Source organism: Dromiciops gliroides, chromosome 2, assembly GCF_019393635.1.
Source record: "Dromiciops gliroides isolate mDroGli1 chromosome 2, mDroGli1.pri, whole genome shotgun sequence".
Lineage (NCBI taxonomy): Eukaryota > Metazoa > Chordata > Mammalia > Microbiotheria > Microbiotheriidae > Dromiciops > Dromiciops gliroides.
This window is the reverse complement of record NC_057862.1, coordinates 460,996,906-461,013,608: the sequence shown is the minus strand read 5'-3', so window position 1 is coordinate 461,013,608 and position 16,703 is coordinate 460,996,906. Positions and strand designations below refer to the sequence as shown.

At 45.7% G+C, this 16,703-nt stretch overlaps 1 protein-coding gene across 1 annotated transcript in view; it reads right to left on the bottom strand.

Annotated features, from left to right (window-relative positions):
* Window positions 1-1,660: 1,660 nt before the first annotated feature.
* PREX1 (phosphatidylinositol-3,4,5-trisphosphate dependent Rac exchange factor 1) overlaps window positions 1,661-16,703 on the bottom strand; it is a 221,493-nt gene continuing 206,450 nt past the window's right edge. The window contains 11 exon segments of the mRNA XM_043984325.1: window positions 1,661-3,232; window positions 3,868-3,935; window positions 4,367-4,469; window positions 5,717-5,886; window positions 7,031-7,097; window positions 7,508-7,631; window positions 7,731-7,874; window positions 10,373-10,472; window positions 13,035-13,252; window positions 14,386-14,427; window positions 15,378-15,506. Of these exon segments, the coding sequence (XP_043840260.1) occupies window positions 3,190-3,232; window positions 3,868-3,935; window positions 4,367-4,469; window positions 5,717-5,886; window positions 7,031-7,097; window positions 7,508-7,631; window positions 7,731-7,874; window positions 10,373-10,472; window positions 13,035-13,252; window positions 14,386-14,427; window positions 15,378-15,506 (1,208 nt within the window). The 3' untranslated portion in view covers window positions 1,661-3,189.

Sequence of the window (16,703 nt, the reverse complement as noted above, 5' to 3'; positions counted from 1 at the left end):
CTACAGGTCCAATGCTCTCTCCATTAGCCACCTAGCTATGTACTTTAATAAAATGAAATTTAATAGGGATGACTGTCTTGTGTTCAAGAATAATCTGCATGGCTAGACAACAGTTGATGGGAAAAGGACCCAGGTATTTTGGTAAACTCTAAGATCAATAACAACCATTCATAAGATTTAGAACTGAAAGATTCTATTTTATCTAATTCAAGCCATCCTCACATGAACATAAAAAAAAGTAATGCAATTAATATGTGTATGTATGTACATAGGTAGGTATGCAGGTATGTAGTTATGTAGGTATGTGTATTTGGGGAGGGAGGAGGTATGTATATGCAATTTCCTTTTCATAGAGAGCTTCCAATGAGCAAATTCCCTCTACCAATGTAGATCAGTTTATAATCTCAGAGAACTGCTCAGCAGTACTGAGAAGTGATTTCTTCCCTACTCTAAGGCCACCTTTTTATTTATCATGTCACATCTTTCAATGCTTAGGCTGTACTAATATGACAGACCATTGAATATAGAACATCAGAATGGTGGCTTTTGAACACAGAATTGGAGAGGGTTTGTAGAAGAAGGGCCCAGAGAATTTAGAGCAGGAAAGAACCTGAGAGATTGTCCAATCCAAGCTCGTTTTAGAAAGTAGGAAACCAAGGCCCAGAGAGATATGATTTATCCAGGAGCAGACAGGAAATTAGTAAGAGAGCCAGGTTAAGAATTCGGGTGTCTCTCTCCCTCCTCCTATTTCAATATTCTTTCTCTTAACTTCTGATAGTAATGAAGAAGAAAGATCCATCAAATGGTGCTCTAGCAGGGTCTCATGTTGCACCGAGGGACCTTGGACAACCAGGAGCTAGATACCCCAAAGTCTTAAGAGATGACAAAGGGATATTTCATCTGATTCACAAATAAACTGATTCCACAAGGAACTTTTGCTAATGGTTTTTACCCCGTGCAGCTCTGGGGTCTGCTCAGGGTGACAAGTAGGGATCAACCTCCCCCAAAGAAAAGAACAGTTCCATTTAGTCCAATGAAAGTCACAGGTTCCTTCCTTACAATATAAACCAACTTTTAATAATAAAAAATCTATCAGGAATTTAATGAGAATATTATGTACATGTCATGTAAACCAGTGCACAAGGCTCATGTTCTCGAGCGCCAACATCTGCACCCACCCTAACACATGCCCAACACAAAGGTGGGCAAGCTGGATGGTCTCTCTTTCTCTTTCTCTCTGGAGAAAGGCCATCACTTGTTTCCCAGTGAGTGCTGGAAAAAGGAAGGACATGTTTTCCTTCCAATCCCCATCCCATCAAGACAACATTGAGAAAATTGAGAAGTCCGTACATGTTCGAAGCAATGATTTGCTTGTCAGACTATTCTGACCTGAAGCATCAAGGCAGGACCTGAGACCCCAAGGACAACCTGCAGACCCCACACTGTTCCTCTTGGCCATTTGGCCAAAAAAAAATGGAAAGTTGACTTTTCCTTTTTACTCAACCTCAGCATTTCAGACCCTGCATAAGGAGTTATTAAAAAGGACAACTGCATTGTGGAGGCCTCCAAAAAGCTGGTTTGCCACAGGTTTGGAGCAAGCTCTCTTGAAAGTGGGAAGGCAGTAGTAGGGACAGTTAGGAGAGTAGACAGCTCCTCAATTCTGGCTGGCTGACTGACCCAAGAGCTGCAAATACAAGGCAAATTCAAATTAAAAATAAATAAAAATGAGCACCTAGGAAGCCTTTATTCTCCCAAACAGGCTTTTCTCTACCTGTTTCATGGCCTGACCAGCACTGAGTGTCAGATATAGTTTGAAGAACAGAGTTGGGGCATGGGGGGGGGGGGGGTTCCCATGCACATATGTGCATGCCCTGTTTGCTGAAACTTTTAAAAAAGAGGCTTAGATTCCATCTATCACAGTGCTCCCAGAAGCACCCAGCTGATACTCTGGACATTTCTCAATCCATTTTTACCTTTTAAATAAAGTTGTGGCATTCTAATAATACTGATAAACTGAAACCATTTTGCTATGGGGGTGGGGGAAAAGAAATCCATTTGAGGCACCTGATGCTTCTTTCCTTGACATTAAACTGTCTTCCTAAAATCCTAGTATTAAAAAAGTAAAACCTTCATTTTCAAATCACTTAGTTTTGTTTTTAGTAGAACTGGGAAATGTTGTGAAAGCTACATCGTGTTGGTCCCATGTTAAACAATATATCTTTCTTTAAAATTTAAAATCTCAAATATATAATCACACAATAAAAAAACCACCCCAAAACCCAGAAGTGTCATTCCACATAAATAGGTACAACATAGTTCTTCTGCCATTATAGGGAAAATGAGTACAGTCCAGTGGACCAGAACATCAAGTGGCCTTGGTTTCCATCCTCGTTTCAGGCTTGTTAATGCCAACCAGGTCAATCAGGACTGGCTTTTGCAAACTATAAGAGACAGCATCAGTAAGGGTTAATGCCTACCCCTGAACACTAAGGAAAGAAGACCCATGACAAGCAGTGATTGTGGAATGTATGCTAGGCTCTAGACATAGATAGAGCTTCTTTCTGGGGGATCTGTGATGGCGAAGAGCTCCAGAATAAATATTTCTTTTCATATTGGAAGGAAACCCAAAATTTGTGCCAGGCATGGGTTTCAAAAGTGCAGGTTGATCAATTTAGAAAGTGGTATCTTGAAAGAGGGGTCCGATGACTCAGTGACCCTGATAGCTCCACAGATAAAAGGGGCTTGGGATTACCAGGGGGGCGGGAACAGCAAGCACATTGGAGATGACTGGCCAGTGGCATGACCAGGCTCTGGTTCTCTGGTTCTCCATTGCACCAACTAACCATCATCCTTTGCAGATACCTGGCTGGAGACGTCCTGCCCCAATCCAGTTGTACTTGCCAGATCTGCAGTCTCTCCCAACCGGAAGCAATGGCCTCACACACGTATGTGTGGACAAGGATGGGCATGGGGGCTGATTCTGAGATGAGATGGGGGACCAGGCGGCTTTCAAGTAGTCTGGGCCGTCCTAGGAAAAGGCTCTTGGCAGTGGGTTCTCATCTCCTGTGCCCTGACAAGGGGAGGGGTTTGCCAGCAGGGGAGTGAGGTACACCAGGGGTCCTGAGGGTTGGCTCTCTGCTGAACACTTCCAGGGTCTCCAACAAAGCAAGGGTCCTTGTCCTTTCTTATTTACAAGTCTCCATCCACTGGTGGCTGACACAGCTGATAGATTCTGGGGAACAGAATGGGAGGAGAAGAACTTACCAAGGGTCAAACGGTAACCCACAAGACACAACTGACTTAACTGCTTCCAGGCACCCCCCCTCTCATTCTAGAGCACTGAACTGGGAGATTCCCAATTCAAATATCTGTTCATCGAGCACTGCAGCAGATACTGGGGGAGGACAGGAAGAGGAAAACATTGCTATAGGACTTCGAGATTTATGAGGCACATTCATAAAACTCCTGGGAGGTAGATAGGCCCAGAATTGTTATTGTTTCATAGATGAGTAAACTGAGGCTCAGAGAGGCTAAAGTAGCTGACCCAGGGTCATAGAAGTAGTAAGTATCAGAGCCTGAACCTGAAGCCAGATTTTCTGATGCTGGGAAGAGGGAGAGCAGAGATGATACAGATGCAGAGCAATGTGGGAAAAGTTTGGATTAATCCCCCAAATATTTCATGTTAAGGAATAAATGAACAGACGTCACTCAGAGTATTCAGATATGGTAAGTCTTTGGGAATAGGGCACAGATAAGCCGGTGTTTATTAAGCTGAGTGGTGGCTCTGACCAATGGCTAATGCTGGCCAATGGCCTGATACTTCCCTGAAGAAGAAGAAGAAGAATGTTCTACTCCACAAGTACTCACCGAGGTGCTCCCTGAGGCATGTGATCCTTGACTCGGAGGTTTTTCGCCAGGATTTCCACTCTAGGCCCCTGGATCATGGATGGGAGGGGGTAGGGAGAGAAGATGTGAGGCTGGGTAGCATCAACCATGGAGCTCTTGAATGGGGTGGGGGGAAGATGAGAAACTGCAAAGGGCCAAAGTAGGTAAAAACCCTAGATTCCCTATGACAGTGTTCAAACCGGCAGGGAGTGGGCCAAGCGGTGAAACGTTGGCAATGCTCAGAATGAGCCCCAAAGTGGGGCTATCCCCCCCCATCCCCCTTTTCTCTCCCACTCTCAATAGCTGGTGGGAACAACACAACCCATGTGCAGAGGGATTGACAGTGAATAAGCTGGGGGCTGGGCATAGATAAACACTCAAAAGGTATCATCAGCATGGTTGCCTCAAGCCCTAGGCACTCCTGGGTTACTGCCCCGTGTCTGTGGCTGTTCCTGACTTAGTTCTGCTGTAAGGGTCTTACCTGCTTCCTCATGATGTCTGTCGCCTGCATGATGCACTTGGGAAGTAGCCCATGGCTCCGGGCCAGGATGGCTGCCTGCTCCAGGGAGACACTCAGGGTACTCCTAGCAACAGGACAAGGAGAAGTAGATGAGAAGCTCTCAGAGTGGGGAACTTCATGGAATCTCTCAGGACTAACTCAGGAATGAGAACACAGATGGGTGCCCCTCCCCCCCACCCCCACAATGGCCCCGGAGGAATACTTAGAAGACCCTGCATCTATCTCTGAGGACTTTCCCCAAGCCTAACTCCAGCTGGGAAACTCATTCCCCTGGAACCACACTGTGGGTATCCCATATTCTAGATCAGGGGATAGGGTTCATTTCACTAAATTATGAAATAAACACCAATCTTGCTTCCCCTACTCCCTTTTCTTTTTCTGGTTAATTTAAGAAATAGTCTTCTGGTGATCTGGGGCTAAAGGCCAATTCTCAGTGTAGAGGACAGATTGACCTTGCCTGAAGGCCCCTCATCCTGGGTAGTCAGAAGGCCTATCCACAGACTCAGAGGGCACTGCCTGCACACAAATATCACCTGCAGGTGGGGGAGAGGTATATAGGGGGAGATCAAGAAGAAAAGAATCCTGCAAGATAGAGTATCATGAAATAAGTGCCTGGGGTGATAGCAGTCCTTTACTTCCAAAAGCTTAGCTGGCAAGAAAGGGCCTTAGAGATGATCTGGTCTAATACACCCCTCCCCACCTCCCATTTTACACAGGGAGAAATTGGCCCAGAGTGGGGGAGTGAATCATTCTAAAATATCAGAGCTGAAAGAGACCTTAAAGGTCAAATCTTTGATTTTAGGTGGGGAAACTAAGGCCTAGAAAGAGGAAGAGATTTTTCCCAAGTTCATAGAGGGGGTCAGTGACCATCTGGTACAGAATTCAGGTTTCCTGACATGCAATCCAATGTTCTTTCCACTGAATCTTGCTACCTCCCAAGGTAATAACAATAATTGCTCACATTTCTTTACAGCTTTAAGATTCACAACAACCCTATGAAGGAGATGGCATGATTGTTGTTATTGTTTTACAGTTAGAGAAACTGAAACTCAGGTAAAGTGATTCTGCCCCAAATCCCACTGTTGGAAGTGTAAGCATCAGAATTTAAATCCAGGTCTCTAAGTTCAGTGCACTCTTTCCACTGATGGAAAATGTCAAGGTTTAAGACATTTGGAGGAAAAAGCTATTTTGAAAGGCATCTCTAAGTCCCAGGAAGAACCTACTCCTAGACAGAAGGTCCACTTAAGTAGCTCTTATGAACCATGAGTCATGAGGGGGTGGTGGGCAGGGGAGGGGGTAGCCAGCGCTCACCTCTGCATGCCAGTGCCACACATGGTGACCTGACAAGCGCCCAGGCGGTAGCAGAGCTCAGAAGAGATGGGCAACAGGCCTGCGCCAGGCACACTGGTGCCAGGCTTCAAGTGGACAAAGGACTTCATCAAGCGGCACAGCTCATCCATGGCATTGATGGGACGGATCAGCTGCAAAGTAGACAAGAGAGTTACTGAGCTTCCCAAAGTCTAAGACTTCCGACCCTTGTTTCCCTGAACCTAGCCTATGGGCATGTCCCGAAGAGCCTTTCATATTTCATAGGGCATTTTGTAGGCTCCAGAGCTGAGAAAGACCTCAGATGCCACCTGGTCCAACATCCTCTTTTTACAGATGAAGAAGCCAAGCATCTGCCAGGTGTGACGTTCCCAATCACACAAGAACCAGAATTCAAGGCCAGAAGCCCCACCTCTAACACCAATGCTCTAATAGGATCATACTGTCTCAACCTCTATCATCATGCTTCATAGACCCATCCCTCTTCTCTTCATCCCTATGGCTACTGATCCTAGCCTTGCTGTTGAACCTCTCGTGACTAGACTACTGCACAGGCTCTTCAGAGATCCATCTCTCTGCCTCCAGCCTCTCCCTTTATTTAAGATACCACACATACCCCACACATCAGTTTTCTAAAATGACATTTCCATCATGTTACCCCTTGCTCAGAAACTGTTGATAGCTCCCCAGTACCATTCCCTATCTTGGTATTCAAGGTCTTCCATGGTCTAACCTGACCCTCTGTACCTAACTTCATCTCCCACTATTCCTTCCACATTCTTTCTCTCCAACTAAGCTATCTCACTGTCCCAGTGAGGCAGGCCAGCTTTACTCCTATTTCTGTGCCTTTACTTATTCCTCTCCTCTCTTCCTGTCTTCACTGACTCTCCAAATCCTACCAAAAGCAGCCTTTGCCAGGAATCTTTCCCTGGTCACTTTAGCCATCACTCCTCAGCACCAACCACCCAAACTAGATGTTCTGACCCCTTGGTTATGTATTTTATTGTGCTATTATTTGGGTATTCATTTATGCAAGTCTTTTTTTCCAAAAGACTGTGAGCTCCCTGAGGACAGGGACCACAACTGCTCCTTCTTTTATATCACCCAAAGCAGATGCTCAATAAATACTTATGGAAGACACAGTCCCTGCCCCTCAGGGAAGTTAGAGGTGAATAGAGAAATTAAAAAAGACACATTAGAAGTCAACAGAAATCTGTAGGAGAGAGAGGGGAAAATAGGAAGGCAAGAAAGAGGAAGAGGAAGAAATGAAAAAATAAAAGACAAGAGGAAAAAAAGTACCTGATCAATTTTCACAGCTGTTGCGCTGGCATCTGTGGGCAGGTTGGACCTTTCTAGGTAAAATGTCCTGAAAGGAAACCACCATGATAAGTCACAGAATTAGAAGCTGGATCTAGCCTATGCTTAGAGGGCAGACGATGTTGCCTTCTAGCGAGCTGAAGTTCTAACCCATGCGCCCGCCTTGCCTCAAGGTCACGGCACAGGGTCACAGAACATCAAAGCCAACAAATACCCTCAGCCATGATCCAATTCATACAACTCTAAGGAAGAAAAGGAGACCCAGAGGAAGAACATGGCTTGCACAAAACCATGCTCCAAGTGCTAGATGTGAATCCAGGTCTCCTGTGTCCCGGTCCAAAGTCCCAGCCACAATATCACTCTGGTCCTATTGCCCCAAGTCACCCTTGCCTCAGGGAAACCCAAACAGCCAGAGGTGGCACCCCTGGGTGGAGCAGAGAGGGCAGGGGGGGCTGCTACCTGAGCCGGCGGTAATACTGCTGGACTTTCTCCAGGCTCTGAGCATTGATCTCCTGCTGCAGCTCCTCCAGGACTGAGGTGGCTGAGCCCCCGGCTTGTGGCTGCCCTTCCAGATTTTCCAAGGCTACAAAGGAACCAAGGCAGCTATGAAACCCAGGCCTAGGTATGCTGGGAATGGGTCCTGACTCCCTGCTCCCACCCCCATCCCCGTCATGGAACATACCTTTAGTGAAGAGAACAGTATGAAGCTTTAAACTGCCCCCATTCTCCAGCCGGGTGGGCAGTTTAGAGAAGTGATAGCTGTCGAGGTAAAAAATGACCTTCAAGGCCTGGCGGCTGCCCTCAATATGATAAAATACATGAGCATCTGGAAAGACAAAAAAAAAAAGGCAGGGAGGAGGGGGAAGAAGGATAAGAATGGTTGCCTCCAAGACTGAAAGGGGCGATTTAAGGATTCTACCTTCAGCCATTATAACTAGCTGGTCTCAGACCAGGCTTCACAGCCCAGGGGACCACAGAGCCTACAAAGCATGGGCATCTTACCACATGCCCCGATGTTACGTAAATGCCCTGACATCTACTTCCACTTCTTTTGCTTAGAACATTAATAGAGTAGGTATTATCATTGCTTCTGGGAAGGGCTTGAAAATGTTCTGCCCTATAGGTCTGTTCAAAAGCCCCAGCACAGACAGATATCTCTTGTGTGTGCTAAAGAATAACAACAACAATAAACAGTTTTTATGTAGCACCTACTATATACTTTGCAAACATTATATCACTTAATAGAACAACCGGGGGAGGTTGTGATTATCACCCCTTTTTCTTACAGTTGGGGAAACTGGGGCAAACAGAGGTATTAGAGCAGAAGCTCCACTAAGGCAGGGGGCCATTTCACTTTTGTATTTCTATGCCCAGCACCTAGTATGGTGCCTCACACATAGTAGGGAACCAAAAAAATCTGCTGACCGATTTGTCATCCCAAGGCAAGTAGCCTCTATCTAGTCATAAGATTATAAATCTGTTGTTTTGTTTGTTTGGTTTTGGTTTTGGTTTTGGTGAGGCAATTGGGGTTAAGTGACTTGCCCAGGGTCACACAGCTAATAAGTTGTCAAGTGTCCGAGGCCGGATTTGAACTCAGGTCCTCCTGACTCCAGGGCTGGCGCTCTATCCACTGCACCACCTAGCTGCCCCGAGATTATAGATTTGTAACTGGAAGGAACTAGTCTAACCCCCTCATTTTACAAATGGAGAAACTGAGGCCCAGGGAAGTGGTCACAAAAGTAGTTAAGTATTACAGGTAGGATTTGAACCCAGGTCCTCTCACACAGGAGCCAGCATGTTCTTTCCACTATACCAGGCTGCCTCCTAGTGTGAGTGCCCAGTCTTTGGAGAAGGTAGCTCACAACTTAAATTTCTACAGGATGTACAGGTTTAACAAAGCACTTTCCCCCCAACAAATCTATGAAGTAGGCAGCATAAGGATTCTTATTCCCATTTTACAAATAAGAAACTGAGGGGAAGTGATTTGTCCCAAAGTTAAGATTTGAACCTGAATATCCTGACCCTAGGACCACTGGTCCTTCCATTAAAGCCTCTCTGGTGTATGAGAGAGAGTACCTTTCTGCAGTCTAGAGCCCTAGGTATAGAGATTTTGTCCTGGTCCTTTGGACCCAGAAGCTTCATGCCTCTCTGCCGCACTGGCCGGGGGCCAATTTCATGCTTATGCCTTGATTAGGCTCATGCCTTTCCCCACCTCATAGCTCCTTTCCTTCTATTCCCATATGTCCCATCCCTAGTACCCAGTGACCACCAAATCTAACCCTTTCAAAATTTGATCTCAGACAAGAATTCATTAACACTCAGAGAGTTAACTACTTCGAGTGTCCCTTGGGGGGTGGGGAGGGCAGAGAGGGGAAAGGTGGAGAGTGGTATGCACTGCTCTGAAATCTGACAGGGACCAAACCCTTCAGAGGTGCCATGAACTTAGATGGGGGAGGGGAGAACCTCATTGTAACAGCTGACTGAAATCTGGCATTTCCTTCAATTAGGAATATTTACAAAATATTCTGAGAGGTCACGGGCTATCTAAGAATCTCTGCCCTAGACTCTTCGGAGTTGGTAGGAACTTTAGAGATTATCCAGCCTGAAAGGTCTCAACCTGGGATCTTGGACCTTGTTGTTTTTTATGTTTCCTTTGTAATCTTATGGAATCTTTTTTTTTTGGGGGGGGGAAACATTAAAAAACATTATTCTGAGGAGTCAGAGCACCAAAGGAAGCCATGAAATCAAAAAGGTCAAGAAGCTCTGAGACAAAGGAATGAAATTCAAACTGTGCCAAATACCAACGGACAGGTGGGCAACAAGGGAGGTATCTAGGATGCAGTTGGCAGGTGCTGCTTTCCAGTGGAAAGCCACCATGGTTTCCACTTTGGTTAATGAAGGCCACACCAGGCTAGGGACCAGGACAGATAAATAACTATGGGAGAGGTAGTTATACACTTTCCTTGCTGGAAAAAGAAGGTGCACATCCATCATCCTGGGACAGGTAAGGTCCGGTCAATGCTTTGAGGCAGGAGGAGAAAAAGCCTGGTGGATCAGAAAGAATACCAGCAAGAGCACCAAGGTTCAAAACATGGGTCTCTCCTCTGCTGCCTGTATAAGCTTGTGCACATCACTAACCTTCTCTAGGCCTAAATTTCCTTCTTGGTAAAACAGATCGTTAAGGTGCCTCGCTAGCTCTAAATCTCATAACCCAAGGGACAAACAGGATGACCTCTGGGAGACTCTGCCAGCTGGAGAATCCCCAGACAGAAACCAAGGGACACGATGCTCCCAGCGAGGGTAAAGCAACCAGAAAGAACTTACTAGTGACAAAATTCTCATCCAGCTGTTTAAATGAGAAGGTGACATTGTCCAGCTCTGACAGCGTGACCCGGATATCTTCCAGCATGATGCGCTCCTCTCTCTGCGGAATAAACAAAGAAAGGATGAGCTGTCGCTGGCTTACTCGGTCTTCTACTGCTTGCCACTGTGGACACAGATCCACCCTGCTCTGGACAGGGCTCTGGACATGGCATCTGCCACTTGTTTTCCTCTGATGAATGGAACGAGATGGTTTCTAAGGAAGATCTAGCTCTGGTGTTCTATGTTCTCAGCTGCCTTGCAGACCCAAAGACAGAGACCATAGATTCAGAGCTGGAGAGGACCTTGACTGCTATCTAGTTCTAACTCTTCATTTTACAGATGAGGAGAACGAGGCCCGAAGAGGTCCTGTTTTCTAATTAATTGCTGTTTTGCCAGCTATAAGAGAAAGAAGAGGTTGGATCTAATTTGGCTCCTGGCATGCAACATCTCACCAGCAGAGGGCAGCAGGATCCCACTTTACAGATAAACCAAAGTTTAGTTTCTCCACAAAAATACTCAAATATCTCAGTAAACAACAAAAGCTACACACTCTCTCTTCCCCGTGCCCACAACCTGCCTCTTGAAGACCACACTATTGGTGGTTTGTGGCAGAGGCGCCAACATTTCCTGGGGAAAAGAGGAAAGAAAAGGGAACAAAGCAAGACAATATGGAAATAAAGATGAGGTAGGGAGGTAGGAAGGTAGAGGTCAGAATAGAGTAAGAATCAGAGAATGTGAGAAGCAGAAGGGAGGCCAAATCCCTTCCATTTTTTTGTTTTTAAAATTTTTTTAAGTTTTGAGCTCTTCCTTTCAGCCCTTCCCTCATTCATTGAGAAAGAAAGCAATATGATATCAATTACACATGTGAAATCATGCAAAACATATTTCCACAATTAGCCATGTTACAAAACAGACAAGAAAAACAGTGAATAAATTAGACTTCAATCTGGAATCAAAGACCCCAAGGGGGAGATCAGTTGGTCAAGGTCACCAGAGAACAGACGGTTCAGAGACCTGGACAATGCTCACAATGGCAAGCAATGGTGGTTGCTCACTACCAACACTGGAGTGTACAGCTCTACTACATTACTAGGAAAACACCCAAATGCCTTCTGGGGAAGCACCTCGGTGAAGGAAAAAGATCATTGGACTAGATGTCAAGAGTTCTGTGTTCTAGGATTTGCCCTCTGAATGACCTGCTGGGTGAACTCTTCTCTAGGCTTCAGTTTCCCCATTAATAAAATGGGCAAAAGTAAGATCATAACCCCCTGCTCCACCTATCCACACTAGGTTGTAAAGATCAAAGACTGGTTTGAAAAGTCCACTTCAAAAGTACAATAGAGGGGGCAGCTAGGTGGCGCAGTGGATAGAGCACCAGCCCTGGATTCAGGAGGACCTGAGTTCAAATCCGGCCTCAGACCCTTGACACTTACTAGCTATGTGACCCTGGACAAGTCACTTAAACCCCAATTGCCTCACCCCCCAAAATAAAAGTACAATAGACTATAGAAGTGGGAGGAATAATTAGTTATGGCAAAAAGCCTGTGACAGGTTTGCTGAGTAGAAACTGTTTTCACATCTCAGAGCATCAATTGCCTCCTCTGTAAAATAAGGGCCTACGGCCCCTAATGTCTCTAAAGTCTTATAAACATTATTGGTATCTGAAGAGCCCTCCTGTACCAGCTGGATTAGCTTGCTCCGCTCACCTCCAGAGAGCAGATGCAGGGCTCAGGGGAGAAAGGAGGCAGATGAGAAATACTTCTACAACTGGTAGTAATGGAAGAGGAGGCCTTGTAGAGATAGCTCTAAATCTCTGATCCTATAATAGGCAAGATGCTAAATGTTAGGGATTTAGAGACAGTATTTAAAATGGCCTCTGCCTTCAAGGAGCTGATTTTCTGCTGGATGGGGTGGTAGATAGGGAAGGCAACATGTGACCTCTTAAGTTTTACACAATAATATGATGAGGGAGAGAGTATTATTAACTAGAATAATCTTAAAGCTTTTGTGGGTGACTGAGTAAGTCACTCACCTGAGACTCAGTTTCCTCATTTATAAAATAAGGGGTTGGACTGGATGACCCTTCCACGTCCCTTCCAGCTTCAGATCCCGTTGGCCTCCCTCCAGTCATAAGACGGTCGCTATCTCTACAAGGTCTCCTCTTCCATTACTACCAGTTGTAGAAGTACCCCTAAATTCTAAAATGTTCTTTAAAACGGTTCCAGAGGGGGAAGCTAGGTGGCACAGTGGATAAAACACCAGCTCTAGATTCAGGACCTGAGTTCAAATCCAGTCTCAGACACTTGACACTTACTAGCTGTGTGACCCTAGGCAAGTCATTTAACCCTCATTTCCCCACCAAAAATAAATAAATAAATAGATAAATAACATAACATAATATAAATATAAAATATGAAAATATAAAAAATAAAATAAAATGGTCCCACAGCCAGCCTAGACTAGAATCCCCTGACCTATAAGGAAACTGAAGGGTCTTCCTGCCAACCTGTACCACATATTTTGCATCTCAGGAGGGGAGAGAACCTTGTCTCAGAGCTGAGCAGGGCCCATACTCCTCCAGCGGCTCTATGCCCCAACCCCAACCCCAGCCAATGGCTCTTACCACACTAGGGGACAACAGCGACTGGTAGTGGAGCAGGACCCCCGTGGCCGAGATCTGTTCCAGCCACTTGCGACTGGCATCTCGGCTGCTCTCTTCGTATTCGCCATTGTTGTTGTATCGGTAGCTTAGGGCTGCAAGAAGCTGGTCGGAGAAAGTACAGATGGCGGCCACCAGAGACTGGCAGAAGATGACGTCCCGCCTCAGCTGCAGCTCCGTATCTGCTCGAGGAGAGACAGAGATAAACGGACCTGACACTGTCCCGGTGGCCTCCAGATAACAATGACTACATCTGGACAGGAAGCAGGCTATAGATGTCCCTGGGGGCTCCACACCTATCTAATGATGGGATTCCAAGCCTCAGTTTTACTCTGGGGGAGACAACAAAGGAGTATGACAGATTCTTGTCACCTTTGCTGTCCCTGGGGGTTTTCAGTTCATGGCATATTCTAAATTATGCACACAGAGGAAGGGGAAAAGGTTGTTTCCTTTCATTTCTAAGTGCCTATTCTGGCCAGGTGCTTTACAAAGATCTCATGTGAGCCTAACAGCTCTATGAAGTAGGTCATTTCTTCTCAGAAAAAGCAGCCCCCTTTCCCGCTTCCAGCATCTGACAGTGCATACTGGGTACTTCAGGAGGAAGGCTCTAAGAGGCAGGGCTACTCTTGGCTCAGTGACTGACCAGGATGCTCTTAGATGAGCCTGGAAGGGGCATATTTGGGAAGAGTTAGGAGGTTGCTCAGCTAGGGCTAGAGAAAATCCAGTAAGCAACAGGAAGTGGGAATAACAAATAGCCATAGGGTGGTTCTCCCTTCTCCAAGCCCTGGATGAGAAACAGAAGAAACTAAAAACCTGATGTTAGGCCATATGTGGTCCACAGCCTCCATTTCGTTTATGAAAAATACAAGTGAAAAATTAAGGCTTGGCGGGGAGGAATCAAGCTCCAGTACTTACAAAAAAGTCCAAAGAATGATATCCAATCAGCCTATCAACCTACCAAAAACACCAACAAGGCAAAGTCTTTCTCCCCTCCAGCCTCTCCTAGGAGTGTACTTTAACCTGGTTACTCTGGGATAGAAGTGTTTAAGGAGGGGGGCAGCTAGATGGCGCAGTGGATAAAGCACTGGCCTGGATTCAGGAGGACCTGAGTTCAAATCTGGCCTCAGACATTTGACACTTAATTAGCTATGTGACCCTGGGCAAGTCACTTAACCCCCATTGCCCCTCGTAAAAAAAAAAAAAAGTTTAAGGAGGAGGGCAAATATATGATATGAGGTCTGAACCCAGACCCTCTGACTCCCAAATCCCGGGCCCTTTGCACTGGACCACGCTGCCTCCCCAATCCATTACTTACCTGTGCATTTGAGCAATGCCAGTAAAGCCTGATTCTTCCCATCTAGAAGGAAAGAGAAAAGGGAGGTGAGATCTTAACTTTATGTCAACAGAGGTCTCAGGCTGTCACATGGAGCCCCAAGAACTTCAGACACTATAATATAATACATAAAACCTTTATTAGGGATCAAGATGCAAATCTAAGCACTATGCCCAACACAGGGGGAGATAGATACACATACAAAGAGACTGATGTGACAGGATAGATGCATTGGAGTTCCAAAAATTTATGTGGTTCCAGCAATTTTATCAGGAAAAGCATCTAGGTTCTCATAACAGGAAGGGCAGGAAAGAATCCAACTATCAAAGAGGTGAGGAAAAGCGTCTTGGGCACAGGGCACAGGGCACAGTGTGAGTAAAATCACAGAGAGAGAGAGGTGTGTTTTGGGGACAAAAATCATCCTGTTTAGCAGAAGCAGAGAGTACATAGAGGGAAAGTTGGAAAGGCAGGGTAGCACCCAATGGGGAGGGCCCTGAATGCCAGGCAGAGGACTCTGAACTTGACAGCCAACAAGGAACCACTAATTAATTTATGAGATGAGCACGTGGTCAGATCTATGGGCAGACTTTATACAGAGAGAAAGGGAAGGGTGCAAGGCACCCACCCCAAGGGGACATTGAAGGAGGTCTCTCTGGACTGGGAAAACTGCTCCCTTGTTCCTACTGGGTCATAACAAGTCTCCAAAGTAGGACTCACTGTTTCTGGGAAGGGGGAATGGCCTTGGGTGTAACCATGATAGTGTCGACTGAGCCACCTTCTCACACCCAAAGTTTCTCTTTTCATGGAGGAGCCACAGAAAAGTGTTTCCCACAAGGTCCCTACCCATACTTGGGGTTGTGGGGAGAGATGGAGAAGAGTCTAACAGAGGGAGTTCAGCTATATGTAGGACCAAAGAAGCAACTGGTCTCCTCAATGCCCCTCCTATGGCCCCCTGACCCATCCTGGACACAAACCTTCCACATATTTCTGGATGTTGTCCACCAAGGACTTGATGGAGTTGGGAAGGTTCCAAGGGTCTTCCTGAATGCTTATCTGGATCATGCTCCGGCCCCGGATTGGACATTCCTCCTTCTGTTTAAAATCTGCAGTAGGAAGAGCAAGTTGTGTGACAGGCAATGGATAGAGAGGCAATGACATAGAATGAGGGAAGAATGACATAGAAGGGGAAGGGAAGACAGCTCCCATCTTGCAACAGGGTACTTGGTGCTGGAAAGCCTCAGCTATGGGCAGGTCAGGAGGCATGCCCTGTGATACCCTATTATCACTAGGGACACAGATGCCATGAGCCCCTTAGGTTCACAGAATGCAAAGCTGGAAGGGGGCCTTTGATATTACTTAATACCATCCCTCTGGCTAAAAATTCGAAATCAAAGGAATGCCCATCAACTGGAGAATGGCTAAACAAACTGTGGTATATGATGGTGATGAAATATTATGGTGTGGTAAGAAATGACAAGCAGGATGATTTCAGAAAGGCCTGGAAAGACTTGTATGAACTGATATATAGTGAAGTGAGAAGAACCAAGAGAATCTGGTGCACAGAGACAGCAATATTGTCTGATGAAGAATTGTGGATGACCTGACTATTCTCAACAATACAATGATCCAAGACAATCCCAAAGGACTATTGATGAAACATACTATCCACCTCCAAAGAAAGAACTGATATTGATGGAACACAGACTGAAGCAGGCTATTTTCCCCTTTCTTTCAATCAAGTTTGCTTGTACAAAATGATAAATATGGTAATGTTTTATATAATCATACATGTATAACCCACATCAGATTGCTTGCCACCTCAGGAAGGGGGGAAGGGAAGGACAAAAATTGGAACCTAAAACTATAAATTAAAATGGTTATTACATTTTTAAAAAATAAAAAACAAACAAATAAATAAATGAGCAGATAGATAAATGCCATCCCTCACTCAGATCATATAGTGAGTTAGTGGCAGAGTCAAGCTGACAACCTGGGTCTCCTGAAAGCAGCCCACTGGAGGGCCCCCAGGACCCCACCTATGTAGGCAATAGCCAGGGAGCTGGGACCCAATCCATGGTACAGACAACCTCACAGGGATGGGAGGAAGATGCCAAGTGATCCTGACCTTTTGGTTCTCCCTTGCTTAGGATTCTGACCTGAGAGATGCCTGACACAAGGGATTTCTCTAGATTTGCTTTTTTTCCCCCTTATTACTGACAGGGAACAAAAGCCTTGGAATCGAAAGTAGGGAGCAGAAGACCAAGGCTGAGGCACTCAAAGCCTGTACTACATACACACTC